This window comes from Capra hircus, chromosome 29 (genome assembly GCF_001704415.2).
Source record: "Capra hircus breed San Clemente chromosome 29, ASM170441v1, whole genome shotgun sequence".
Lineage (NCBI taxonomy): Eukaryota > Metazoa > Chordata > Mammalia > Artiodactyla > Bovidae > Capra > Capra hircus.
Window position 1 is genome coordinate 45,775,003 of NC_030836.1, and position 26,104 is coordinate 45,801,106.

Consider the following 26,104-nt stretch of genomic DNA (forward strand, 5'->3'; position numbering starts at 1 on the left):
GGCTCGGCTCCCGGGGCGGGCGGAGCCGGTGGCGCAAGAGTTTCTAGGCCGGGCCGCGCCGCGTCGGAGGCCGGCAGAGTCGGCCTCACAGCAGGTGCCTTCGCCGGCTGAGGACGCGCCCTCGCGGCCTCCTGAGCGCGGAGAGGGCTGGCGCGGAGTCGCTCGGAAACCCTCGGGCGGCCTCGGACCAACTCGGCCTGACTCGGCTCCGCACTTCGGCCCACTTCGGCCCAAGTCGGCCCTCGTCGTTTCTGGACTGCAGGCCTCGGCCTGGCTCGACCGGGCCGCTTCGTGCCGGTTCGGCTCCTGTTCGGGTGGCGCCGGCTCGGCTCGGCAGCCGGCCTCGGGCGGCCTCGGCTCGGCTCGGTTCAGCTCGGCTCGGTTCGGGCGACCCTCCTCTGGAGGTTTCGGCTCGGCTCGGCCCGGCTCGGGCGGCCTCCTCGGGCGGCGCGCTTCGGGCTCTGTCCCGGCCTTCGGGCGGCCCCGGCCGGAGCCTTCGGGCGGGCTCGGCGGAGTCCGGATGGAGGACTCGGACTCGGCCGCCAAGCAGCTGGGCCTGGCCGAGGCGGCGGCGGTGGCGGCCGCGGCCGCTGTGGCGGCGGCGGCCGCGGCCGCGGCGGGAGGCGAGGCGGAGGAGCCGGTGCTCAGCAGGGACGAGGACTCGGAGGACGGAGACTCGGAGTCGGAGCGCGAGACGCGGCGGGTGACGGCCGTGGCGGTGATGGCCGCCGAGCCCGGGCACATGGACATGGGCGCCGAGGCCCTGCCGGGCCCCGACGAGGCCGCTGCGGCCGCCGCCTTCGCAGGCAAGTGCCGGCCGCCCGCGGTTCGCGCCCACCTGCCCGCACCTGCCGCGCGCCCGCCCCGCTCTCTTGTCCCCCGCGCACACCTGCCGTGCCTCCGCCCAGCACGCCCGCGCACGCACGTCGTGTGCCCCGTGGTCCCTGCACACCTGCCCCAGGGAGCGCCCCGGCCCTTTCCTGCCTTACGCTTGCTCCCTGAACGCCTTTCCCTCCTTTCAGGATTGCGTTCCTTCCGGAACCTTCTCTGCACCTGCTTCTTGCCCTGCCCGTTCTCCCCTCCTTATGTGCTGGTTGCTGGTGACACGGGGGTCAGGTCCTCGCCTGGAGGAGCGCGGGGATGGGCGTGTCTGGTCACCTGGAATCCTGTTGGCCGGGTCCAGATGGAACTCCAGATGGGAGTGAGGCGCGCTCAGTCAGGGAGGGCTCGCAGGCGTTGGGGGCAGTGGCTCTGGAGGCCGGGACCCTGTTCCTCAGTGCCCCCTCTGGCCTGTCCCCATGCCCCCGACTCCTCGTTTCCTTGATGGGTCTTCCCTTCCGCGTTTTTGTTCTTGATGAACAGAACACGCTCATTCTCAAGGTTCCTGAGCCACGCCCCAAAGCGCCCTTTAGAGGTTGTGCCTCCCTGGGACACCATCCTGAAGGAGGTAGAGACTTTCCCAAGTGACGGTCCCTCCCACGTCAGGCTCCGGGTTGGCCCACAGAGCCAGGCGCTGGAACCCTTGGGGAGTGTCCTCAGGCTCTTCTTCCAGAAGGAACTTCATGGGTTTCAGAACTGGACAGCGGCCTCCGCATCCAGGTGCTCCTGCGTTTATCTGGCGCTGGAGGTGCTGGGTGGGGCCAGCTCCCCTGCTACCCACCTTGCCTCTGGTCTGCCTGGGCTGTGGTCTTTTGCGATTCTCGCAGAAGCATGGGAAGAAAGATTTGTGGCCCTTAAATAAGGGTTCCATTTTCGTTGCTAAACTAGTTTAACATTGAGATCTTGAATAGTTAGGTTTTTCTTCAGGTTTATGTTATTTTTGCTCACATCTTTCTGAAGGCAGAAAAGAAATATGATGCTGTTTGTCCTGACGTCAGAGAAATGTACCAACGTCAGTTTTTGTTTGTTTTTTAATTGACTTTTGACTTTGCTGGGCCTAGTGCTCCGTGGGCTTTTCTGCTGCTTCACTGCTGCCAGCTGTGCCTGGGGGCTGCTGCCAGCTGTGCCTGGGGGCTGCCAGCTGTGCGTGGAGGCTGCTGCCAGCTGTGCCTGGGGGCTGCCAGCTGTGCGTGGAGGCTGCTGCCAGCTGTGCCTGGGGGCTGCCAGCTGTGCGTGGAGGCTGCTGCCAGCTGTGCGTGGAGGCTGCTGCCAGCTGTGCGTGGAGGCTGCTGCCAGCTGTGCGTGGAGGCTGCTGCCAGCTGTGCGTGGAGGCTGCTGCCAGCTGTGCGTGGAGGCTGCTGCCAGCTGTGCGTGGAGGCTGCAGCCAGCAGTGTGAGGAGCCTGCTGCCAGCTGTGAGTGCAGGCTGCTGCCAGCTGTGCCTGGGGGCTGCCAGCTGTGCCTGGGGGCTGCCAGCTGTGAGTGCAGGCTGCTGCCAGCTGTGCCTGGGGGCTGCCAGCTGTGCCTGGGGGCTGCTGCCAGCAGTGCGTGCAGGCTGCTGTCGAGCTGTGTGTGGAGGCTGCTGCCAGCTGTGCGTGGAGGCTGCTGCCAGCTGTGCCTGGGGGCTGCTGCCAGCTGTGCCTGGGGGCTGCTGCCAGCTGTGCGTGGGGGCTGCTGCCAGCTGTGGTGCAGGCTGCTGCCAGCTGTGTGTGGAAGCTGCTGTCGAGCTGTGTGTGGAGGCTGCTGCCAGCTGTGTGTGCAGGCTGCTGCCAGCTGTGCCTGGGGGCTGCCAGCTGTGCCTGGAGGCTGCTGCCAGCTGTGCGTGGGGGCTGCTGCCAGCTGTGCCTGGGGGCTGCTGCCAGCTGTGCGTGGGGGCTGCTGCCAGCTGTGTGTGGAGGCTGCTGCCAGCTGTGGTGCAGGCTGCTGCCAGCTGTGGTGCAGGCTGCTGCCAGCTGTGGTGCAGGCTGCTGCCAGCTGTGGTGCAGGCTGCTGCCAGCTGTGCGTGGAGGCTGCTGCCAGCTGTGCGTGGAGGCTGCTGCCAGCTGTGCCTGGGGGCTGCTGCCAGCTGTGCGTGGAGGCTGCTGCCAGCTGTGCGTGGAGGCTGCTGCCAGCTGTGCCTGGGGGCTGCCAGCTGTGCGTGGAGGCTGCTGCCAGCTGTGCCTGGGGGCTGCCAGCTGTGCGTGGAGGCTGCTGCCAGCTGTGCGTGGAGGCTGCTGCCAGCTGTGCGTGGAGGCTGCTGCCAGCTGTGCGTGGGGGCTGCTGCCAGCTGTGTGTGGAGGCTGCTGCCAGCTGTGCGTGGAGGCTGCTGCCAGCTGTGTGTGGAGGCTGCTGCCAGCTGTGGTGCACAGGTTTCTCACTGCAGCGGCCTCTCGTCGCGAAGGTCGGCTCTAGGCTGTGTCGGCTTCGGTCGGTGCGCCTCCTGGGCTCCAGGGCACAGGCTCGGTCGCTGTGGTGTGTGGACTTGCCCTGCTGCGTTTAGGATCTTCCCAGACCAGGGGTTGAACCCGTGTCTCCTGCACTGGCAGGTGGATTCTTTACCGCTGAGCCACCGGGGAAGCCCCAATCCACTGGGGAAACCCCAATGTCAGGTGTTTTGTTTTGTTTTTCCTTTGCACAGTTTTATAGTTGTGTTTTTTGAGTGTGTTAGAACTTGGTTGTTGTCGGTTACTGAGGTCAGGTGACTCCTGGGTTTCGGTAGCTCAACAGGACACCGTGCTGGGCTGAGGTTGCCTCCTCTGGGCTGCTGGCCAGGTGTGTAGACCTGAGCATGGGCTCAGGCCCCTTAGCCCCAGGCTCCCTGGGAAATGGTGGAGAAGACACATGGGGGGCAGGGATTTTCAGAGCAGTTCAGTGAGTGCAGGTTGACAGATTGTGCGGGACCCTCTGTCAATCTGAGCACCTCTGCCAGGCACAGACACAGCTAGGCTCGGGACATTCCGGAACGCGGTGCCACCCCTGGAGGGGGCGAGCAGCAATCGAAGGCTGTCAGCACAGCCTGTCAGGTGTGGGCTGTGGCGGGGGTGCAGGGAGGGGGGCGCGCAGGCTGCTGGGGGGGGCCAGGCTCCATGTCGGGGGCCGGAGGGTACTGGCAGGTCTGGTGGGTTTCAGGAAGAAGAGGTCAGTGGCAGGTCGAGGTGATGGAGGGGGAGGGAGGGGTGGACCTCAGCCAGAACCATGCTGACCCGTGGGGTCTGGGAGGGTCCCCACAACGAGGGAGGGGACTCTGGGATCTGAGAAGCTCCTTCTGGATGGTTTTTTTTTTTTTCCTAGAAGGGAGCAGGAGGCCAGGGCAGTTTGGCAGAGCTGTGACCAACTCAGTGGGTCTTCACTGTGCGTGGCAGGGTCTGCGGGGATGGAGAGGTAGCCTCTTATCCTTGGAAGGACCAGGTCGATCAGACTGTGGTCTGGAAACATTGGGCATTTCATGCCCAGGGTTAGGCCTCCCTTGGCAGTTTAGGGACCTGCCGTGGCAGCTGCCCACCACGCCATCCCCTGGAGGCCTCCGGCTCCGGCCAGGCACTGAGTCGCGCTTCCGTGTTGCAGAGGTGACCACCGTGACGGTAGCCAGCGTGGGCGCCTCAGCAGACAACGTCTTCACCACGTCTGCGGCGAATGCTGCCTCGCTCTCAGGCCACGTGCTGGTAAGACCCGGGCCAAGTCTGGGCGGGGGGACCCTGAGCCCGCCCTCCGCCGAGCACCCGGGGTGGGGGGCAGGAGCACACCAGGGGCTCTGTACACCTGGAAGCAGAGTTGTCACTGGGACGGTGACCGGCAGGAAGCTCTCTCTCGAGTGTGAGGGCGGCAGGTCTGTGGAGGCCTCAGGGACGCAGGTTTAAGAGCGTGGGTTTATATGCTCTGGTGCCCGGAGACACCAGCCAGTAGCCAGGCAACAGCTCCGTGCCTCGGGCTGGTGTCCGACCCAACAGCGGGCTCTCTGGTCCCGAGGGCCGGGAAGTTAGGGCACCCGAGTCCACAGGCTCTGACGACAGGAAGGCCCGGAATCTGGTGCGACCTTCCTGGACGCCGGCAGGGAGAGGGTGGTTCAAGTTTCCGCGTGTCCCGCCTGCCTCATTAGAAGGACCCTCTGTGGCTCTCGAACCAGTGCAAAGCATTCTGCTTTTCCGCTCCAGAGTCGCACGAGTCCAGCGATTCACACTCACGCAGGGCCGATGCCCTGACTGAGGTGGTGACCCCGCAGGTCTGTGAGAGCAGGCCGGGTGTGCGTGTGCCTATGGGTGGGGGCCCTCAGTCCCGTGGTCGACTCCTCATCTCCTCTGGTGTGAAGGCAACGTTTTCAGAGAGGAGCAAAGGTCTCTGCCTCGGTGTTTCCCTCTCAGCGTGGTAGCAGGAGCATGTCCCAGACCTTGGTGTGCAGTGTGCCTGGGTCCCTAGTCCACTGCAGGGCTATCTGGGCGAGGCCGTGAGGTGTGCCTGGGGGCAGTCGGGGTGGGCTCGCCTTCCACACGGGCAGAATGGGGCGTCTCACTGGCCCAGGAGAGGCAGTTGAGGTCACAGCAGCATACAGGCCCATGGGGAGGCATGTTGGCAGTGTGGCTTGGGAGGCCCCTGCTCTGGGTGGGACTTGGGCATGAGAAATGGTCCCATACCAGCCGGATCTTGGCTCCTGTACCAATGGGCTTGGCCTCTTGGAGACCATCCCTTGAGACCTGTGACCCTGTGAGAGCCTCCAGGGTAGAAGAGAGGGCCTTTCCTGTGCTGGAAGCATGTTCATCCCTTAATCTGTGCAAGCCATGTGAGCATTTGCTTGGGGCCACGCAGACCTCGCCTCTGGTTGGTCTTGGCCCGGAGTCTGGAAGAGGCCCCCCCCGGGGGCGGTGTCATCTGGAACCTGTCTGGGGGGCCACAGCCTGGTACAGAGGGGTGCTGCGGCTGTCCCTGAGACGGTGGGTGTTGTGTCCTGCAGTCGGGCAGGACAGCCCTGCAGATCGGGGACAGCCTGAACCCCGAGAAGGCCACGCTCATTGTTGTGCACACGGACGGCAGCATTGTGGAGACCGCCGGGCTGAAGGCACCTGCAGCGCCTCTCACCCCAGGTACTGCCTGCCCGCTCCGGGCCTCCGGGGCCAAGTGCCCCCTGGGCTGCTGGAGTGTATTCCTGGGTGAGCTTCTGTGTTTTGTGGGGAGCTTAAATATCGACCACTGTCTAAGTAGGAGATGTTCCAGGCAGTGAGTGTCGCCCCGGGTTGTGGGGACGGGGTGCTGAGCGGAGGAGGGCCTGTGAGAGTAGAGCTGTCCCCGTGCTTCCCTGTGGTCCAGGCTGCGCTCAGGGTCTCGCGCTCACAGTGCTTTCTTTGCTCAAGGACCTCAGTCTCCTCCGACTCCGCTGGCTCCCGGTCAAGAGAAGGGTGGCACCAAGTACAACTGGGACCCTTCGGTGTACGACAGTGAGCTGCCCGTGCGCTGCCGCAACATCAGTGGCACCTTGTACAAGAGCAGGCTTGGCTCAGGTGGGCAGGGGCGGGCCCAGGAGGATGGGGGCGGGCCCAGGAGGATGGGGGCGGGCCCAGGTGGGCGGGGCGGGCCCAGGAGGGCGGGGGCGGGCCCAGGTGGGCGGGGGCGGGCCCAGGAGGGCGGGGGGGCGGGCCCAGGAGGGCGGGGGCGGGCCCAGGAGGATGGGGGCGGGCCCAGGAGGATGGGGGCGGGCCCAGGTGGGCAGGGGCGGGCCTGAGCGGGGCGGGCCCAGGAGGGTGGGGGCGGGCCCAGGTGGGCGGGGGCGGGCCCAGGAGGATGGGGGCGGGCCCAGGTGGGCAGGGGCGGGCCTGAGCGGGGTGGGCCCAGGTAAGTGAGGGGCGGACCCAGGAGGATGGGGGCGGGCCCAGGTGGGCGGGGGCGGGCCCAGGAGGGCGGGGGCGGGCCCAGGTGGGCGGGGGCGGGCCCAGGTGGGCGGGGGCGGGCCCAGGAGGGCGGGGGCGGGCCCAGGAGGATGGGGGCGGGCCCAGGAGGATGGGGGTGGGCCCAGGTGGGCAGGGGCGGGCCCAGGAGGATGGGGGCGGGCCCAGGAGGATGGGGGCGGGCCCAGGTGGGCGGGGGCGGGCCCAGGAGGATGGGGGCGGGCCCAGGAGGGCGGGGGCGGGCCCAGGTGGGCGGGGGCGGGCCCAGGAGGGTGGGGGCGGGCCCAGGTGGGCAGGGGCGGGCCTGAGCGGGGCGGGCTCAGGAGGGCGGGGGCGGGCCCAGGAGGGCGGGGGCGGGCCCAGGTGGGCGGGGGCGGGCCCAGGAGGGCGGGGGCGGGCCCAGGAGGGTGGGGGCGGGCCCAGGTGGGCGGGGGCGGGCCCAGGAGGGTGGGGTCGGGCTCAGGTGGGCAGGGGCGGGCCCAGGAGGGTGGTGGCGGGCCCAGGTGGGCAGGGGCGGGCCTGAGCGGGGCGGGCCCAGGAGGGTGGGGGCGGGCCCAGGTAAGTGAGGGGTGGGCCCAGGTGGGTTGGGCTCAGACCATTGCTTCCTCTTTGAGGTTGGCCTTCTTTCTGCAACCTCCGCATAAGCTGGGAAGGAAGGCTGTAATGGCATAGACTAGTTGAGCACACAGGCACTTTGCGGGGGCGGTAGGCCTGGACCATGTTTCCTGAGGTCTTGGGTCCACTTGGTGTCCGGTCGGCAGGAAGCTCTGCAAGTGGGCAGAGGTCATCAGCTCCATGAGGGCGGTGGTCGCCGCATGGTGCCCAGGGCGTCAGGTGGACGCTCGGGCAGGTGGTCAGACACAGCGCCCACGGGTGTGGGTTCACAGCGGGGTACCAGGGGCCAGCTGGCCTGGCGTGGGCAGGAACCACAGCAGGTGGCCTGTCCTTTCAGGAGGCCGAGGCCGCTGTATCAAGCAGGGGGAGAACTGGTACAGCCCCACCGAGTTTGAAGCCATGGCAGGAAGGGCCAGCAGCAAAGACTGGAAGAGGAGCATCCGCTATGCGGGGCGGCCACTGCAGTGCCTCATCCAGGTACCCCAGCGGACCTCCCCGCCTCCCGTCTCCCAGGGTGTCAGCTACGGGGCTCTGAAGGCCCGCAGGCCAGAGTCAGACAGACAGGGTTTGAGTCCTCCACTCGCTGTGTGACCTGGGGCAAGTTACTTAACCTTTCTGTTTCCTAATGTTTCAAATGGGATGTTGAGGATGTTTGCACGGTACCTTGTGCAAGGATAAGAAATGGATGAGGCAACACAGCTTCCGTTTGAGTGAGCGCACGTGAGTTTATTTATTAACAGGAAAAAATCAAATGGAAATTTAATAACGTGTGTGGGGGAGAGACCCAATAAGACGGAGTAACTCTGTCCGTGACTTTTGAAAGACACCAGCTGTCTCTCAAGCTTATCCGAGGGGGGAGGGCCCCTGCTCCGGTTTCCAGTTTAGCTCTTGGGGTGGGCAGAGGCATCACGCCCATATTCCCTGGATGGGAGAGGTGGATGGTGTGTCCAGAGAGGTTCTGGAAAGAATGGGGTCCATGCTCATGGTGGGGGGGGTCAGGGTGGAGCTGGTTGGAGCCTGGGCCTGTCGCTTGAGGGCCACCCTCATTTGTTGCGGTGTCCCTCACGCCCTCCCCGTGTCGCGGTGTCTCTCACGCCCTCTCCCTGTCGCGGTGTCTCTCACACCCTCCCTGTGTCGTGGTGTCTCTCACGCCCTCCCCCTGTCGCGGTGTCTCTCACGCCCTCCCCGGGTCGCGGTGTCTCTCACGCCCTCTCCCTGTCGCGGTGTCTCTCACACCCTCCCTGTGTCGTGGTGTCTCTCACGCCCTCTCCCTGTCGCGGTGTCTCTCACGCCCTCCCCCTGTCGCGGTGTCTCTCACGCCCTCCCCGGGTCGCGGTGTCTCACGCCCTCTCCCTGTTGCGCTGTCTTGACCCCAGGATGGCATCCTGAACCCTCACGCAGCCTCCTGCACCTGTGCTGCCTGCTGTGACGACATGACCCTGGTGAGTGCCCCCGCCCCTTCGACTCTTCTGCGATGTTTCCCCTTTAGTTTCCCCTCAGAATCTGTTCTTCGGCTGTTGCTCTGGTGGCTGAGGCCTCACGTGGGCCCAGGACTGCTCAGAGGACCCGAAGGGGACCTTCCTAGATAAATTAAACCTCATGACGTCCCCGTCCTGTCCCCCCTCCCATCCTGCCCCCCAAGTGTTTTCCCGTGCTGATGACAATGTGGTATTTTACGATTTGCATTTTTAACATCAATTTGTAAAAAACACTGCCTGGAACTGCTTTGTATAGAGAACTCTTAATGTCTTTTGAGGTTTTTTTCTTACCCTGATTCTTAACTGTTTAAAGATGAGTGTTGTTCTAACTGACGTTGCTGAGTGGTTTTCAGTGTGATGCCAGCGTGTCAAGTGTGAACCACCAGCTTTGTTTCAGGCTTTCTTGTTGTTGAATATTATTTTAAATGTCTCAGAATTTAAAAAACTGTTTAATGAGGTTTTCTCGTAAAAATTTTTTTTAAGGTTTTTTTTTTTTTTTCTACTTTAAAAACATTTATTTACTTTTCGTTCCCCGGGTCTTCGTTGCCGTGCGGGCTTTCTGCAGCTGCAGTGGTGGGGGCCGCTCGCTGCAGGCGCGGGCTCTGGGACACGCAGGCTTCGGCAGCGGCGGGGCCTGGGCTCAGGAGCTGTGACGCACGGGCTCAGTTGCTCCACAGCACGTGCAGTCCTCCCAGACCAGGGATTGAAGCCACCCCCCTGAATTGGCAGGCAGATCCTCATTCACTGTGCCATGAGGAAGTCCTTCTTTTTAAAGTTCGATTGCTCATCTGGTTAACTATTAGCAGCTGTGGAAGAAAGCTAACTGGAGAGACGTTCTTGACTGGGAAAACCCAATATTCTGAAGCTGCCTAGCCTGTACACAGATCACACGTGATCCTGGTAGAATGCTGTGGTTCAGCCACTAAGGCTTGTCCAACTCTGTGGACCGCAGCACACCAGGCTCCCCTGTCCCCTGCTATTTCCAAGTTTCCTCAAACTCGTCCAGTGAGTCCATGATGCCTTCCAGCTGTCTCAGCCTCTGTCACCCCCTTCTCCTCCCGCCCTCAATCTTTCCCAGCATCAGGATCTTTTCCGGTGAGTAAGCTTTTGGCATCAGGTGGCTGAAGAATTACCCAGCAGGATATTTGTGTGAGAATAAAATACTTTTAAAGTTTGCTTGAGGGGACCGGCAGGTGATGTTCTTGGAGATCTTGTAGGGGTCAGAGGAGCAGAGCAGGGGGTTTGCCTCGTCAGGAAGTGTGGAGCACACAGCAGGGCTGTCTGTAGTCCCTGCAAATGCCGAAACCCCGAGGTGTGACCTGCAGGGCGGAACCTGGATGCTGAAAGCTAGAAGCCGCCAGAAGAGAACTCAGGGGCACTATGGACCTGTGGGGTGGGAGCCTCTGTGGGGAGCGTGCTCTGCTCCCCAGATAGGTCTGCAGGTGTGACGTGGCTCCCTTCACAGTCCTGGCTGGATTTTAAGGACTCTAAGGTTTCTATGGAAAGGCAGAGGAGACGGGATTGCAGCAGGGCTCTGAGGATGAAGACTGAGACTGGAGGGGCCACAGCTCAGGGCCTCAGACCTGCCGAGTGGGGTCCTTGGGTGAGAGCCTGTGGTTTTGCGGAGGGGGGCCTGTCAATCTAGGGGCAGACCAGCCACCCACAGTCAGACCCAGAAACTGTGGGGACAGTCGGCACAGTAGGCATAGAAGTGACCCTTGACCTAGACATCATACTTTATATACCAATGAATTAAAAGTGGATTTTAGAGTGAGATGTGTTGAAAACAAAATTAAAGTTTTTAGAAGAAAATCTTTGTGATCTCAAGTTATACCTGGGATTTCTTAGGCATGCAACCAAAGGTTCAGTCCATGAAATAAAATCTTGTACGTCTCCTTCATCAAATGGACACGTTTTGGCTTCCGAATCAGGAACAGTGGTCTGCAGAGCTCTATGGACCAGCCCCCAGAGACATAATCCTCATTGGCGAAATAATGCAAAAAGCCTGCTTAGGATCTCTGAAAGCTGTCCTGGCGGCATATAGCAAAAAATATTTATCCGGGAGAATTTTGTGAGTCTGGTGTGTGAGCCAGGGCCTGTTCCTGGCCTGTGGCCCTGCTCGGCTGAGGGGAAGCTCCGTTCCAGGCCACCGGCCCCATCGTCCCGGCCCCGCTCGCCCATACCCCATGCGGTGGAATTCCCTGCGGTGGAGGCAGCGATAGGACCACGAGTTAGGCTGATGGTGTGAGTGCTGCCGAGGCTCCGCTCCCGGGCAGTGTGTGGGCGGATGCCAGCTAAACGACTGTCCCAGGGCATTTCCTCTAGATGTGTCCCGAAAGCCCCCAGTGCAGAGCCCCAGGTGCCTGGATCCCACAGCGGAGCAGTTTGCAGAGGGTAGAGCAGTCGGCTGGAAAGAGCAGAGCCAGCAGCTGGTGTGGCAGCTTGACTCCTGCTGCCCGGAGGGGCCTGCAGGGACCCCATGTGCAGGGCTGCAGCTGGGGAGCCTGGAGGGGAGCAGCCGTCGGCACGGATGTCCAGCTCCAGCAGAAGTCACAAGGCGTGTGAAGGAACGGGGGTGTGTGGGCCCCATGGAGGAACAGCAGCAGGCAGGAGATGCTTCCCGTTGCAGCAGCAGCTGAGGGGGCTTCCAGGCAGGCTCTGTGTCTGCAGGGTGGAAGCGTTTTCAGCAGGGGTCTCGGTCCCAGTCTACGGGGCTGGGGCGGGCACCACTCCCAGGGCAGCTGCGGCATGCGCGGGCTTTCTCACAGCTGTGGAGGCGGCAGCCTGGGTCCCGGCACTGGTTTGCTGCTGGCTGGGGCTCCTTTTGGCTTGCAGGCTCTCACTCATGTGGCAGTTAGGGGGTGTTTCTGGTGTCTCCTCCTATAGGGACACTAATCCCACCAGGTTAGGGCCCCACTGTCCTTACTCCTAATGCAGCCACGTTGCTGGCTGAGACCTCACAGTTCAGCCCAGAGGGTGTAACAGCAACATCTCATCATGTGGAGAAAATCACAAAAGGAGGAGCCCAGCGGAGATCCTGGGGTTGAGAAGAAAGTCCACACTTGGGTCCACAGCACCTGCGGGAGGGCAGCAGGGAGGGCCAGTGAGCCCTCGAGGTCTCGGGCACCAGCTGGCGGCTCCCCAGCCTTCCCCTTGTCCTGCCTCCCTGTTCCATCGAGGGCCTCTGCTCCTGCGCGTCTGGGCCTGTGGGGCGCCCCTGCCCTCGTGGGCCCTGTTTGGTTTCTGTCTTCTGGGAATTCTCAAAACTCTGATGTGGACGCAGGGCGTCCGTCAGGACAGAGTCTGGGGTGGTGCCCTCACGTCTCCCTCTGTCCCCCCGCCCCCTAGAGTGGCCCCGTCAGGCTCTTCGTGCCCTACAAGAGGCGCAAGAAGGAGAGCGAGCTGCCGGCCACGCCCGTCAAGAAGGACGCGCCTAAGAACATCACCCTGCTCCCCGCCACCGCTGCCACCACCTGTGAGTGTCCTCGAAGCCCCTGCTACCACGCGTGCTCTTAGCGCGTCTTGCTCACACGTGTGGCCAAGGGCTTTGGGTCTAAAGGGGCACAGCTCCTGCTCCCAGAGGCCCCTTGGCCTCCTGGGTCCCGGCCTCTCCTCCACACTAGCTTCATGCCAAGACCGCGGGTCTGGGTCTCGGGCAGCCCCCCCTGCTCAGGGCTGCGTATGCCCCAGTGGGCAGGCGAGGCTGGTGGGAGTTGAGGGAGGAGCCCCCGCTCCTGAAACCTTGAGATGGTGAGTGGGGGTAAGGGAAGACCCAAAGGGAGGGAAGGTCTGGGGGCTGACGGGTCCTCAGAGACTGTCCACAACCCAGTGGGTCCTTGGGGGTCCGGAGGATACGGAGCCCCGAGGAGGCGTGGCTGCTGTTTCTCTTCAACTTCGATGAGTATTTTCCTTAGAGAGGGTACACGCGTGTGTGTGTTTAGGATCCAACAGCGGGAGCCGCCTTGGAGGGCGTGGGCCTTGCCCTCACTGGCACCAGGCGCCACCCTGCGGAGGTGGGCTGGGGGCCCCCGGGTACTGCTATGAACCCCATGCCACCCCCTCCCCAGTGCTGGGCTTCCGGCTGGGCGAGTGACGGTTGCCCTGCCCTTGCAGTCACCGTGACCCCCTCAGGACAGATCACTACCTCGGGCGCACTGACCTTTGACCGGGCGTCCACCGTGGAGGCCACTGCCGTCATCTCGGAAAGTCCAGCCCAGGGCGACGTCTTCGCAGGAGCCACAGGCAAGCTGCCTCAGCCCTGGTGCCTTGGCCCCGAGAGGCTCCCCCTTCCACCTGCAGGAGCCAGGGAGACCCCGAAGCAGCGGGTGGGGGCTGGGGGCTTGGCTGGTGGTGACAGGACCAGGACCTGAAAAGCTGAGGCTGCTTGTGGAGTGTGGAGAGAGCCGGCGGGCAGAGGCGCCCTGTGCGTCTGTAAACTCTGAGGCCACGTTAGGGATCGAAAGGGAGCAAGCAGGAGCCCACCCACTCCTGTGCCGTTCCGTCCCCCTCTGGGCCCCCGGCACGTTGTGGGTTCCGTCCCCCTCCGGGCCCCCGGCGTGTCGTCAGTTCCGTCCCCCTCCGGGCCCCCGGCGCATCGTCGGTTCTGATCCGCTCCCACCCCCGGCGCTGTCTTCGGTTCTGGTTCCCTCCGGGCCCCGGCGCTGTCGTCGGTTCTGTCCCCCTCCGGGCCCCTGGCGCATTGTCAGTTCTGGTTTTCTCCGGGCCTGGCGCTGTCGTCGGTTCTGGTTCCCTCCGGGCCCCCGGTGCTGTTGTCTTCCTTCACTTGTGAGCTCGAGGGCTGCCTAGCTGGACACACTGCAGCGGGGTCACAGGCGTGGCGCCTCTCTCCGCACAGTGCAGGAAGCGGGCGTGCAGCCTCCGTGCAGGGTCGGCCACCCGGAGCCCCACTACCCCGGTTATCAGGACAGCTGCCAGATCGCACCGTTCCCTGAGGCCGCACTGCCAACGTCTCATCCCAAAATAGGTGAGTGAGGAGGAGCCCCGCCCCCGAGGTCTGGGGAGGCAGGGCTGTTTGTAGACCGGAAGCTTCTGCCGGATGCTAGATGGGGCGCGGCTGCTCACCTAGTGCCCTGTGCCCAGCAGAGCCTGAACCCGCTGGGCTCCACCCAGGACGCTGCACTGTGATGGTGCCCCTGAGGGCACTTGTCCCTGGCTTCAGGTGTGAGAGTGTGTGTGTCTGTGACCCACTGGCCTGCAGCTGCCAGAACGTCCCCGTGCGTGTGTGTGTGATTGCCACTACCTGCCTCCCCAGCCCACCTCCTAAAGCCCAGCCCAGCCCCAGCAGAGCCCCAGTGGGCCACGGCCAGCCTCGGGGGTGTCCATCCCATGTGACCACGGCCCCCCTGCCTACTTGCTCCTCACTGATTCCAGGGTGGACTCGGGGCTTCCTGTTTCCTTCAGGGCGGTGCAGCCTGTTCCTGGGGTGATCATGTCGGGGTGGGCTCTGGTCTAGCCCGCGGGGGCCCCCAAGAGCAGCTGCTGCCCTGTCCCACTGCCCCTCCCCTTAGGGCCGGCGCAGCGAGGAGGAGGGCGGGGGAGGCTTTTCTCGGGGTCCCGTGCTCCCAGCCCAGTGCCTTCCCGGGAGCGGGTTCACAGCCGCGGTCTCGCTGCTCAGTGGGTCTGGCTCCTGAGCGCTGACTGTGCGTCTCGTGTAGCTCGTCTAGTGGGTGCACCTGGGAGCTGGGAACGGGCCTTGGTGGGGCGTGTGCGCCAGGGGCTCAGCCGGCACTCCCTTCAGGGCTTTTCCTCAGAGAAGGCTGACGCGCTCAGCACTGCCTGGGTGTGCGTGTCTCCCTTGGGCCGTCTCTGCCCAGGCCCCTCGGGACAGAGGTGGGCAGCCCTCGTGCGTCCAAAGTGTGAGTCTCCACGTCCTGTCCAGAGCCAGCGTCGCCCCAGGTTCCCTCTCCACCCCCATGATTTCTTCTGCAGCTGAGAGGAACCTGCCCCCTGCCAGCCCTGATCTGTGCCCCAGACCCCGTGCCCACAGACGGCCCTAAAGGTTTCTGTGAGCAGAGACGAAACCAGGAGGCTTCAGCTTCTGCTTGCAGTTGGTGTGCCGTCCGTGGTCAGGCGGCTGTAGCCGCAGCAGGGGTTAGAGGGGGAGCCGGGGGAGGGGGGTGAGGGCGTCTCTGCACCTGCAGTGTCCTGGGTCCCCCTAGGCCTGCGTGCTGTGCACCAGCCCGCTCTCCCACACTCGACGAGAGCACGGAGGCCCCTTGGAGCCAGGGGACATGCTGACTTCTGCTCTGTTTTGCTTCCCTCGGGCTAGTGCTGACGTCCCTGCCGGCCCTGGCGGTGCCACCCTCCACCCCCACCAAAGCTGTCTCCCCCTCGGTGGTCAGCGGGCTGGAGGTGTCGGAGCAGCGGAGCTGGCTGTACCTGGAGGAGATGGTCAACTCCCTGCTCAGCACCGCGCAGCAGCTGAAGACGCTGTTCGAACAGGCCAAGCAGGCCAGCTCCTACCGGGAGGCCGCCGCGGCCCAGGCCAGAGCCCAGGCAGACGCCGAGCGGAAGGAGGTACCATCCGGGCTGCAGGTCTGCGCCCGGCTTCCCGGGCAGGGGCGCTAGGGGTGCGCACGCAAGTGAAGCTTCTCTGCTAGCAAGGGCAGGTGTTCCCCTCCGGTGTTCAGGTCTCACACACGCTCCAGTACACCTACGGCAGATGGTGTTCGTCCCGTCAGGCCAGCCTCCCTGGGGATCGTCTGCTGTGACGCAGAGTCGCGGGGGTGTTGCCGGTCACAGTCCCCGTGGACTGTGGTTTTCTCACCAATTCTATATAAGAAAAATTTTCACTTTAGTATCACTTTTTGTAGACAAGAGAAAAGAAGGTTTTATCGGGTTCTTAATTATGCTTTTGTTTTGCTGAGGCTTGCAGGATCAGGCAGGGGCCTGGGGAGGGCTGTCATAGCCAGGAGGTGGTGGACGAAAACCCACCTGCGTCCTGTGGAGGCTCCTTTGCTCTGACCAGTCCTGAGCGGCCGCCTGGCGCCGTCGCCCCTGCTGTCTCGGCTGATTCTGACCCTCTGGTCGTCTCAGGGTCTGCTGTGCTCACTCCTCCCCTTGCACCTGGGGATACCCTGCTCCTGCTGGTTCCAGGCACCTTGATTCCAGGCAGAAGCTCTGAATTCTGCTGGGTTCTTTCTGCTCACCTGGCAAGCGCTGGACTTGGTCCTTGCCAGCAGCTGAGCTGGCTGCTCTCCCGCCCGTCATGCGGGGGTCTGTCTCGGAGTCTGCTGCTGGGCATGGCTGTAGGCCTGGTCTGGGCAGGACGGGCGTGGCCTAGCTGCTGTTCTCACGCATGGGGCTGCAGGCGCTCCTGGAGGGGGAGGGGGCACCATGGGCACAGCTGTCTCGCCCGTTGTTTCTGCTGGCTCAGCCCCGGGCTGGCTCCCTGGGGACGGCCAGGGCCTGTGGCCACCGTGCATGGCGGGTCCGCTTTCCTTGGTTTCCCGGCCATCTGCAGCTCCAGCCTCAGCTTTCTGCCCACACCCTTCCCTCCCCTGCCCCAGGTTCAATGTCATCCCCTCACTCCCCGCCAGTTCCTGCCCCACCTGCCAGGGCCTCCCCCCAGCCAGGCCCCCTCCGTTCCTACCTGCTTTCCTTGCTTTCCAGACCTCAGATCGTTGCCTTCTGGCTCTGTGGTGACTGTCTGGAGGGTCGCCTGCTGGCTGCTCTGGTGACCCGAGTGAGAGCTGCCCTTTCCTCTTTGGCTTGGGAGGCTGTTCGCCTGACCACAGTGCTCTCGTGTTGCTCAGAGACTAGCTTTTTAATCATTTAATATTTGCATATTTCACATTTGTAAGCATTTTACTTTTATTTTTTAAGTATTTATTTGTATGTGGTTTTGCATTATAACCAGCCTTTGCTGTTCTTGTGGGTTCATATGCTCACATATTTATGATCTTATATTTAGAAAAACCCCTGATGTGTGTAATGAAATCATATTCTTTTTCTCGTTGAAACACGTTTCACATGCTGTAGGATTCACCCCTTTAAGCTGCACAGTCCAGGAGCTTGCTCTCACACTTGTTCAGCCGTCCCAACTGATTCCAGGGCTCTTCACCCCCCAGGGAAGCCCCGGACCCGTGAGCACCACCCTGCCAGCCCCAGGGCCCCGCTGCACTTGCCCGCTTTCTCTCTCAATCTGTCTGTCCCCACCCCCCCAGACCCCGCTGCACTCGCCCGCTTCCTGTCTCTGGTGCTGCCTGCTCTGCGCATTTCTTGGAACCGGGAGTCACACAGGATGTGGCCGTCTGCGTCTGGCTCCTCCCTGAGCAGCGTGTGCTCACGATGCTCCCACACGGGGCCTGGACTAGGGCCGCCGCGCCCGGGCTGCTTTTCACCCCTCCATCAGGGGGCGCTCCCAGCGCTCCCGCCCTCTGGCCTCTGTGCACAGCTGTCTGTGTGGGTGCGTGCTGTCCCTGCTCCAGGGTGTGAGGCTGGGGGCGCAGCCGCCGGGTCCAAGGAGGCTCCCGCTTCACTCTTTATGCAGCTGCCAGGCTGTATGCCCCTGTGGCTGCCCGGCCAGCATCCACCACCGTGTGTGCCATCCCCCTGCTGAGCCTGGGGGTGTGGGGAGGCCCTTGTCCTTGCTTAGGGTCCAGGGCCAGGAGCGCAGGCGTGGGGAGACCGCTTGGGCCCGCCACCTCAACAGTCAGACCAGCTGGACTGTCAGACCAGCCTCACCCCAGGAGGGAAGTGCAGGAGGAAGCGGTTTAGCTTTCAGTTCCACGCTTTTCATAGGTTTTCTTGGACTTTCTTTCACAGAATAAAACTACAAGTAAATTCTGTGAAAATTCTCTGATGACAGATGGGCTGAAAGTATAGGTTAGGATGCGGCGTGGGGTTCCCACCTGGTTGGGTCGTGCGGGCGCTTCAGCTGGGCCAGCTGCCTGGGTTTTGTTTCTCAGATAGGACCAGCCCCCAGTCACGGCCGGGCCCATCCACACGAAGGGTCCAGAAGCTGAATTCCTGCCATGCAGACCTCCTGACCTGCGGGTCTGGCAGCTCAGCCAGGAGCCTCTGGCATGGTGGGGCTCCTCAGGTCCCCACCCATGGAAGGCTGGGCTGTGCATTTTGTTTGTAATTTCATGTGTTTCTAGGAAAGGAATGTGACATGAAGCGCCCTTATACTTAACAGTCCCGTCTGGTGGAAGATGCTCGGCCTTTAGTGAGAGGCTTGAGCCTCTGCCTGCACTGGGACACCATCAGTGTCCATAGCCTGAGTTCTGACAGCAGCGGGGGCTCACGGGCAGGCCCGTCCTCTCTCGGGAGCCGTTGGCGTGATGTGCCCTCACGTGGCCGTCCTGTAAGCCAGACACGCGGCCAGGGGAAGCAGGCGTCCTCTGTTCTGGCATCGCTGGTTGGTGGAGCCGGTGTCCTTGTGTGTGCGCGCGCCCACGCCGGCGGTTCCAGGCTCCTCGAGTGACCTGGTTCCGTTTCCTGCACATGTGGGTTGGCCACCCTCCACACCTGGGCGCTCACCTTTGTACCTGCTGACGTGTCTGAGCCATGGGACCTGCTGGCCACAGTGCCTGGACCCTGGGTCTTGGGAGCCAGACGCCTTGGGGAGCCTTTGCCAGGGTCATCTGGGGACTGAGGGGTCATGACTTGACTCATGCGAGAGAGGCACCCAACACGTGTCCCTGAAGCAGGTGGCGGCAGTGAGAAGCGACCTTCAGGGTCTGGGTGGGAGGAGCCAGAAGGCTGGGGGTGGAGGGGGCACGGGTCTGTCATGGAGGGGCTTCTGGGTACCTGACGATCCCCCCACTCTGGGTCACACAGCAACAGGCAAGCATCCCACCCCGGATCACACAGAGAGAGACCCCCAACCCCGGATCACATGGAGAGAAGCCCCCTGCCCCATGGATCACACGGAGAGAGCCCCCCCACCCCGGATCACACGGAGAGGGAGCCCCCCACCCTGGATCACACGGAGAGGGAGCCCCCCACCCCGGATCACACGGAGAGACCCCCCCCACCCCAGATCACATGGAGAGAGACCCCCCCAGAGGAAGTGTTGCTGTGGAGCCTGTTGGGAAGTGTCCATAGCGTGCTCCTCAGCTCTGAGGGTCGTGTGTGGTGGGGAGCAGAGTGTGAGGCCTCATGGTCCACGAAGGGGCTCCATGTGAGACCCAGGCGCTTGCCTCCCAGGGAGGGAACCAGGGTTGCCTTCTTGGATGTTTCATGTGGAATTTCTTAGAAAATCAAATTTTAGCCCAACTGAACTATCAGAGAGGTTTAGTCAGCTCTAACCATGGGGCATTTGTGTTGCGTGTGTATAATTAGCTCAGCAGAGATTAAACAGGGCAGAAGACCAGATGCCCTTCCTATGAAGGACGCCACGTCCAGCAGAAACCAGCCGTGTGGCTGCAGGGCACCGGGCTGTGCTGTGGCCCGTGTCTGTGTCCCTGGCTCCTTCTCGGGCCTACACTGGTCATCCGACTTCCCGTCAGGAGGAAGTGTGGTCAGAAGAGCCGCCGTGCTGGGGGCCCCTTCCAGCGCCACGGGCACGCAGCGGACACTGCTCTCAGTGCTGGCAGAAGCCCGGGGCCCGTGGGTCAGCAGTGCCGTCTCTGCAGGTGTGCCTCCTGTGGCTGCTGGTGGAGGCTCTCGCACTTCTCTTCTCAGGGCCTCGTCTCCCCCCAGGATCCAGCCTGGCACGTGGGCCACGCTGGAGGTTCCAGCTGTGAAGTGCAGCAGCCCCCCTTTTCCTCTCTGGGCACGCTGGTGGCGGCTCCTCCTTGACAGGGCTGGTGTGGGGTGTTTCCAGAACCCTCCCCGCAGAGCGTGTCTAGTCCCTTTGTGTCTGAAAGGACCCAGGGGGCCCGTGTGGTGGGCTTCACTCAGCTTGTTGCATCTTAGGCGGCTGGAACTCTCTCAGTGCCTCCCAAGTCCCTTACCTGCCCCTCTGGACTCCTTCTTCCTCTCTGGGACTAGAAGACCCCCGGGCCCAAACCGGGGGCCCCCTGCCCGGCCCTGTTGCTGCTCAGTCACTCAGTTGTGTCCGGCTCTTTGCGGCCCCACGGACTGCAGCACCCCAGGCTCCTCTGTCCTTCACTGCCCCTGGGAGTTTGCTCACACTCCTGCTCTTTGAGTCAGTGGCGCCATCCAGCCCCAGGCCTGGAATCAGCCGTGGAGGACAAGTGGTCTTAGGGACCAAGACCTGGGCCTTGCTGGCCGGCGGCACAGAGCCGTGTGGGTCCTGGCAGGCGTGTGCAGACCTGCCCCGGCTGCTTGCCACTGTCCGCTTCCCCCTGCACGTGTGCTGCTGTGTCTGACTCGGATCCTGGGCTTCTGGTTATTTTGGGTTAAGAAATGGTTTTCCCAAGGGGATATGTTGGGAAGGCCCAAGGGGTTGGAAATACTTTCTGCACAAAAGCGGCGCCTGCCCCCCGAGGTTCATCACGACACAGGCCTTTGCTTCAGGTGAGAGGCGTTTACTTAGCGCCTGCTCTTGTCCCAGGACGGCCCTGGTGCTGGGAGAACAGGCAGGGTGGGCCCAGGTGCTGGTGGGGGTCGGGGTGCGACATGAGGGCTCCCAAATGAGAGGCAGGAGGGTCTTTGGGGCCCCAGACCTCTCGGGCAGCTGCCGGCTGCTCCATGCCCAGTGCTGAGGGCTCTGCAGGACCTCTGCTCTCCCTGGAGAACCTCTTTGTCCTGGAAAGGAGAGGCAGGGGCGAGCCTGACCCACTGATGCTGGAGTTTCCTGAAGGAGTGGGGGGTGGCAAGTTATAGGTGGAAAGTGTTGGTCAGCATTGTCAGCAGAGAAGGAAGCTGAATCCAGAACAGGAACTGAGACACACATGCTGCTTTTGCCCACACAGTCCCCCACCAGCCAGAGCAGGGGCCTGGCTTACAGCGTGCTGGGGTCCTGGCTGCCTGCCACCGCGGGTCACAGCTGCACACACTGGCCCGGCCCCGTCACCCCCTTGCACTGCCCCCTACCGCCCCTCCCCGCTCTAGAAGGAGCAGCGTCACACTCTGTGGGGAAAGCACATAGAAGGCCCATTTCACGGAGCCCAGCTGGTGGGCTGGGGGCGCCTGGGGTGCAGGACAAGGGGCACCCAGGCTGTTAGTGGGGGTCCAGCCAGGGGCCTCCAGGGCCTGGCCACTCAGGGGCTGGTCCTGAACGCCTGAGAATTCTGGTCCTCCCAGGTTTGCTTTCTGCATACTGGGTGGAAATGAAATCCCTGCAGTTTGCAGCAAGGTTGGCCTGTATGTGATTCAGCCCCCTGCCTCCTGCTCAGAGTCTGTAAGGCAAGGGCAGGAGATGCGGGTCGGTCTGGTCCCGGTCACCAACCCCCCTTCTGTGTCTCTGGGAAGCGTGCCCACCACTGACAGCCTGTCCTCTTGCAGCAGTCCTGCGTGAACTGTGGCCGTGAGGCCCTGAGCGAGTGCACCGGCTGCCACAAGGTCAACTACTGCTCCACCTTCTGCCAGCGCAAGGTAGGCCCCGCCCCCGCCCCGCCCCGCCTCGCCTGCCGGCCCCAGGTAGGTCCCCCGTGTCCCCAGGCCCCAGCAGGGCCCCCAGGCGGCCTCCTGTGCCGTGGGCTGTGGCCGTGGAAGCCGCTGCTCGCCGGCGGCCCGGCCTCGTCGCGGCCAGCGTCCCCGGCCCGGCCGCCTGGTCACAGGCCCAGCTGTGTGTGTAGTCGCACACTGTGCTTCTGCTTCCATCCCTTGGCCTTTGACCCTAAGGAGGCTGGAGAGAGTGGCAGTTGCTGGTCTCCTGGCCCTTACTCAGAGTGCGAGGCCTAGCCGCGGGCTGGGGGCCTGTGGGGTTCGCCTTTTCTGGAAATTTTCTACAATGAGAGACAGTAACGTGATGGGTGGGCAAGCAGTGACGCCTGTCGTCCTTTGCGTTGCCCGGGCTGCCCGGGACCTGGAGCCGCATGTGTGGACACAGCCTCTGCGATGCCCACAACTCCTGTCCTTAGATGCCCTCCAGCGAGAGGTGGGCAGGGATGACCCCCACGACCAGGGTGTGTGGGGCCTTCCTCCTCTGCCTCTTAGGGCTGCATGGGGTGCTGAGGAGGTCAGCACAGCGTGGAAAGCATGTCCGTGGCTCCCAGCTTGCTCCCGGGCCCTGCCTGTGTGTCGGTCTGGGCGCTTGGGGAAGAGACCCATGTGTTTGTTTCTCCGTGGTCTCACCAGTGGGCTGGGCACTGAGGACAGGGCGCCTGCTTGCCCGCTGTGCCTGGGGCACTGCGGGGAGCTTGGGCTGCCAGGAGGAGCCAGCTTGTGATCGGAGAGGGCAGCTGACTGCTGGCGTCCCTGACTTTGAACCATCCCAGGAGGATTCGTGGGTTTATTTCTTGACGCGGTCATTTTAGCTAGGTGCCATCTTGACGAGAAGCAGCTGCACTCTTATTGAATCGGGCGCTTAAGTTCGGGGATAACCTTGTAGGTGAAGACGCCACTTCTGTCAACTGGGTTAGGTTTGTCCTCTTTCAGCATGCTGTCCTGATAAAGACATGGGCTTCGGCTTTGTTTACAAAAATCAGTGTATAGTGAATTTCAGAAACGCTGATTCTCACGTGCAGTCCAAAATGAACACTCAGTAGGACCTGCAGCTCCTTGTGATAAACGCTGGTGCTGGCGCTGAGGCTTCTGGCCCGCACTCTGCGCCCCCCAGAGACCCGGGGGTGCTCGTGGTAAACCCTGGTGCTGGCGGTGAGGCTTCCAGCCCACGCTCTGCGCCCTGAGACGAGGGTGCTCAGTGCCGCCGCCCTTCCTGCGCGTGGGACCGGCCGTGAGCTGTGGTGCCCTCACATGCAGACGCTCTTTCTTTTCCAAATCCCGTTTAGCGGGGGATATGTGTGTTATGCCTTCACTGAGGGAGGCAGGATTCACAGACCATAAACTCCACCAAGTTTAAGCGCACAGTTCAGCGATTCACAGTTAGTCTGCAGTTGTGAAAACATCACAGCTCAGTTTTAGGACCTCCCATCACGCCCAAAAGCCCCCTCAGGCCAACACCTCCGGGCACTGGCGACCAGGAGCCTCCTCCTCTGCCGCTTCCCCGCTCTGCGCGCCGGCCATAGCAGGCTCGGGCCACGTGTGATCTGCACCCGGCTCCCCCGAGCAGCTTTCAGGCCCACCCCGCGGCCCAAGCAGCGTGCCTGGTGCGGCTGGGCCTCGCCTGTTCTCCAGCCGTCAGCCGACGGACGTCTGGACAGCCCCCCCAGGTGCGTGTCGGCGGACACTGAGGAGGGGCTCGCCAGAGGGCAGGCGCTTCGCGTGCACATTTTAGGCAGACTTGAGTGCGACTCTTACGGGACTCAGCTTGGCCGGCAGCGAGCCCACCCCGCCTCAGCCGCTCGCGCCCTCTGGCTGTAGCCCTGACCCTGGGTGTGCGGCAGCGCCCGTGGGTCTAGCTTGTCTCTGCCCGGCGACCGACGATGTTGAGCAGCTTTCTGTGTGCTTACTGGGTAGCTGAATATCCTTTGGGCAGAAATCTCTCTTCAGATCTTTTGCTCATTTTTAGATGTGATTGTCCCTCTCCCTATCAGGTATGGCAATGTCTATGAGCAGTCTGGATACACGTTTGAAGCCCAGCTTTTAAAAATGTTTAATTTTTTATTCTTTTCGCTTGGCCGTGCTGTGCAGCTTATGGGATCTTTGTTCCCCAACCAGGGATTGAACCCATGTCCCCTGCAGGGGAAGTGTGGAGTCCTAACCACTGAGTGGCCAGGGACCCCAAGAAGCCCAGTTTATTAAAAATGTTTCTAATGGAGATCACGCTGTTGGTGTAGTATCTCAAAGTTTGCCTGACTCAAGGTCAGGGAAATGTATCTTTTCCTAAAACATTTATAATTTTAAGTCTTTTGAATTTTTATTTTCTTTAATTTACTATTATTTTGGGGACTGCACCACACACACAGCTTGCTGCATCTCAGGCCCCCGACCAGGGGCTGAACCCTGGCCAGATCCTAACCTCTGCACCATCAGGAACTCCCTGTAGCTCGCTTTCAGATTTATGATCCATCTTGAGTTAATTTTTATGTATGGTGTGAAACATTGTGGGCATGAGCCCAACACACGCTGAGTTCTACGCACTCTAGAGGTTTGCATGGTCAGGTAGTTTTCATCTTAAAAATTTATTCGAGTCTGAAAACAGCTAATGCTGAAGCTGTGGAGAGAACGGAACCCTCCTGCACTGCTGGTGGAAATGTGAATTGGGGCAGCCACAATGGAAACCAGCGTGAGGTTGCCTTAATTTAATAAAAGTAGAGTCACTGTATGACCCAGCAATCTTGGACATATATCCAGACAGAATTCTAATTTGAAAAGATAAATGTACCTCAGTGTTCACAGCAACAGTGTCTACAGTAGCCAAGACATGGAAGCAACCTCAATGTCCGTCAGCAGAGGGACGGATGGAGTCGTGGTGTGAGTGCACAGTGGGGCGTTGCTCGGCCACAGAAAGAACGGATGATGCCGTTTGCAGCCACATGGGTGAAGCTGGAGCTTATCACGCTGAGTGGAGTAAGTCAGACAGGGAAAGACAAACATCATAGCACTCATGTGGAATCCAAGAAACGACACAGACGAGCTTGTTTACGAAACAGAAGCAGACTCAGACACCAGAACAGACTGGGGGCTGCCAAGGAGGCCGGGGCAGACGGGGGCGGCCGGGAGTCTGGAATAGCGGAAGGCGGATGGATGAAAACAGAGCCCTGCTGTCTGTCGCAGGGACTGTGTTCAGTGTCCTGTGACCGACCATGATGGGAAAGAGTGTGCGCGAGAGAACAGGCGTGCTGAGCGGTCCCTTTGCCGTGCAGCAGAAATTACCTTCGTAAGTCAGCGGTACTTCACCAAAGTTCGTCTGCTCTTTTGAGGCACGGGCAGACCTATCTGCGCTTCTCAGACAACTGTGTGTTTACAGACGAAAGGCTTGTGGCCTCCATGCACTGACGGGGCAGTCAGCGTTTTTAGGAGTAGAGTGTCTTTTGAGTTAGGTCCACGGACACTGAGCAGGCCACAGTGCCGCGTAACGTAGCCGGAACGAGCCTGGGTCAGCCGAGCCCGGTGACTGGCTCCGTTGTGACGGGCGCTTTATTCTGGAGATGAACCTGTGCTGTCTCCCAGGTATGCCTGTAATGATTTGAAGTTTCACCTTTTTATTGTGAAAATAAGGCACTCTGATCGTAGACAGTGCGGAAACAGAGGCCAGCACAGAGACAGGCAGCTAGAGTCTGCTCCCGGGTCGCCCTGGCCTCTGCTCCTCCGTGTGTGTGACGCTCATTCACGTCTTGTGTTTCACTGGACCCTGACCTCTCGTGTGTTCGGGGCCTATGTCTCCCCTAACCGCACCCCGTCAGGCCCCCGGAGCCTGTGAGCGGCGGCAGCATCGCCCACCCTGACGGGGCCGTCTTCCCCGACCTCCCAGGGGGCCGCAGTCACCCGACCCCTCTGTGGATGCGCTGAGGATTCTCACTTGGGCCGTTGCAGATAACACGGTGGGCAGTGACGTCAGACACAAGTGTTTCTGCAGGTGTGATTGTGCTCGCTTAATCCCAGGAAGGAAGCCGCCAGATGAGAGTGTGGACGTGTGTCCAGGGTCGTCAGGCTGTCTGCCTCCGAGTGGGTTCCTTAAATAGGGTGGTGAGGCTGGGCACCCCCTGCCCAGGAAGGCTGGCTGCTCAGCACGTGCAGGACTGCGGCCTCGGGTGGGCGACCACTCCCGGGGCCGTGACCCGGTCTGTCCTTCCCTGCAGGACTGGAAGGACCATCAGCACATGTGTGGCCAGCCCGCAGCTGTCACCGTCCAGGGGGACGACGTCCACGTCGGCGAGGGCGTGATCGAGAAAGTCACCGTGTGAGGGCCCATGGGGCCTCTGCGGCCAGGGAGGACCCTGGAGGACAGGGGCCTCTGAGGACAAGGAGGAACTTGCTGGCCAAGTTACAAGTGGACGCCGGGCGCCCGGTGCCCTCGGCGGCACGCTCCCGGTGCCGAGCTCCGGGACTGGGCGCTGGCCTCTCCGTGGCTGCTGGTGGACACGGCCTGGGCCCCGACGCCTGGTGGACACGGCCTGGGCCCCGATGCCCGGTGGGCGCGGCCTGGGCCCCGATGCTCGTGGTGCTTTTTTTAATCCCGTGGATCATGAGCGTCCAATCCTCCCTACGGGTGTGTCGTGTTCTGTAACACGCGTGTACATATCTGTGTCTTGTCAATAAAGTCGACACCCCTGTCCCACCCGGACAGGTGACTCCAGTCCTGACCTCCCCAGGGGGCTGTTCTTGGTGCAGCTCAGAAGTCT

The 26,104-nt window shown here is 62.2% G+C and overlaps 1 protein-coding gene and 1 long non-coding RNA gene across 2 annotated transcripts; one reads left to right on the forward strand and one right to left on the reverse strand.

Moving 5' to 3' along the window:
* DEAF1 (DEAF1, transcription factor) lies at positions 413-26,058 on the forward strand. Its single transcript, XM_018042725.1, has 12 exons — positions 413-806; positions 4,421-4,518; positions 5,802-5,931; positions 6,199-6,345; positions 7,682-7,821; positions 8,721-8,786; positions 12,171-12,297; positions 12,936-13,064; positions 13,678-13,806; positions 15,112-15,359; positions 21,201-21,290; positions 25,562-26,058. The coding sequence occupies exons 1-12, from the start codon at positions 521-523 to the stop codon at positions 25,664-25,666; spliced, it is 1,695 nt and encodes a 564-aa protein (XP_017898214.1). The 5' UTR covers positions 413-520; the 3' UTR covers positions 25,667-26,058.
* On the reverse strand, positions 10,541-13,068 carry LOC108634198. The gene is made up of 2 exons (XR_001917452.1): positions 12,982-13,068; positions 10,541-11,899 (listed from the first exon to the last, which is right to left on the reverse strand). It is a non-coding gene; the product is annotated as an uncharacterized LOC108634198 (long non-coding RNA).

What these genes read in the sequence shown, in the direction of transcription:
- DEAF1 (XM_018042725.1), top strand. Translation starts at nt 521, where the DNA reads ATGGAGGACTCGGACTCGGCCGCCAAGCAGCTGGGCCTGGCCGAGGCG. An exon ending in CGCTCTCAGGCCACGTGCTG is followed by an intron (nt 4,519 to 5,801) that starts GTAAGACCCGGG and finishes TGTGTCCTGCAG; the next exon opens with TCGGGCAGGACAGCCCTGCA. An exon ending in TGCAGCGCCTCTCACCCCAG is followed by an intron (nt 5,932 to 6,198) that starts GTACTGCCTGCC and finishes TCTTTGCTCAAG; the next exon opens with GACCTCAGTCTCCTCCGACT.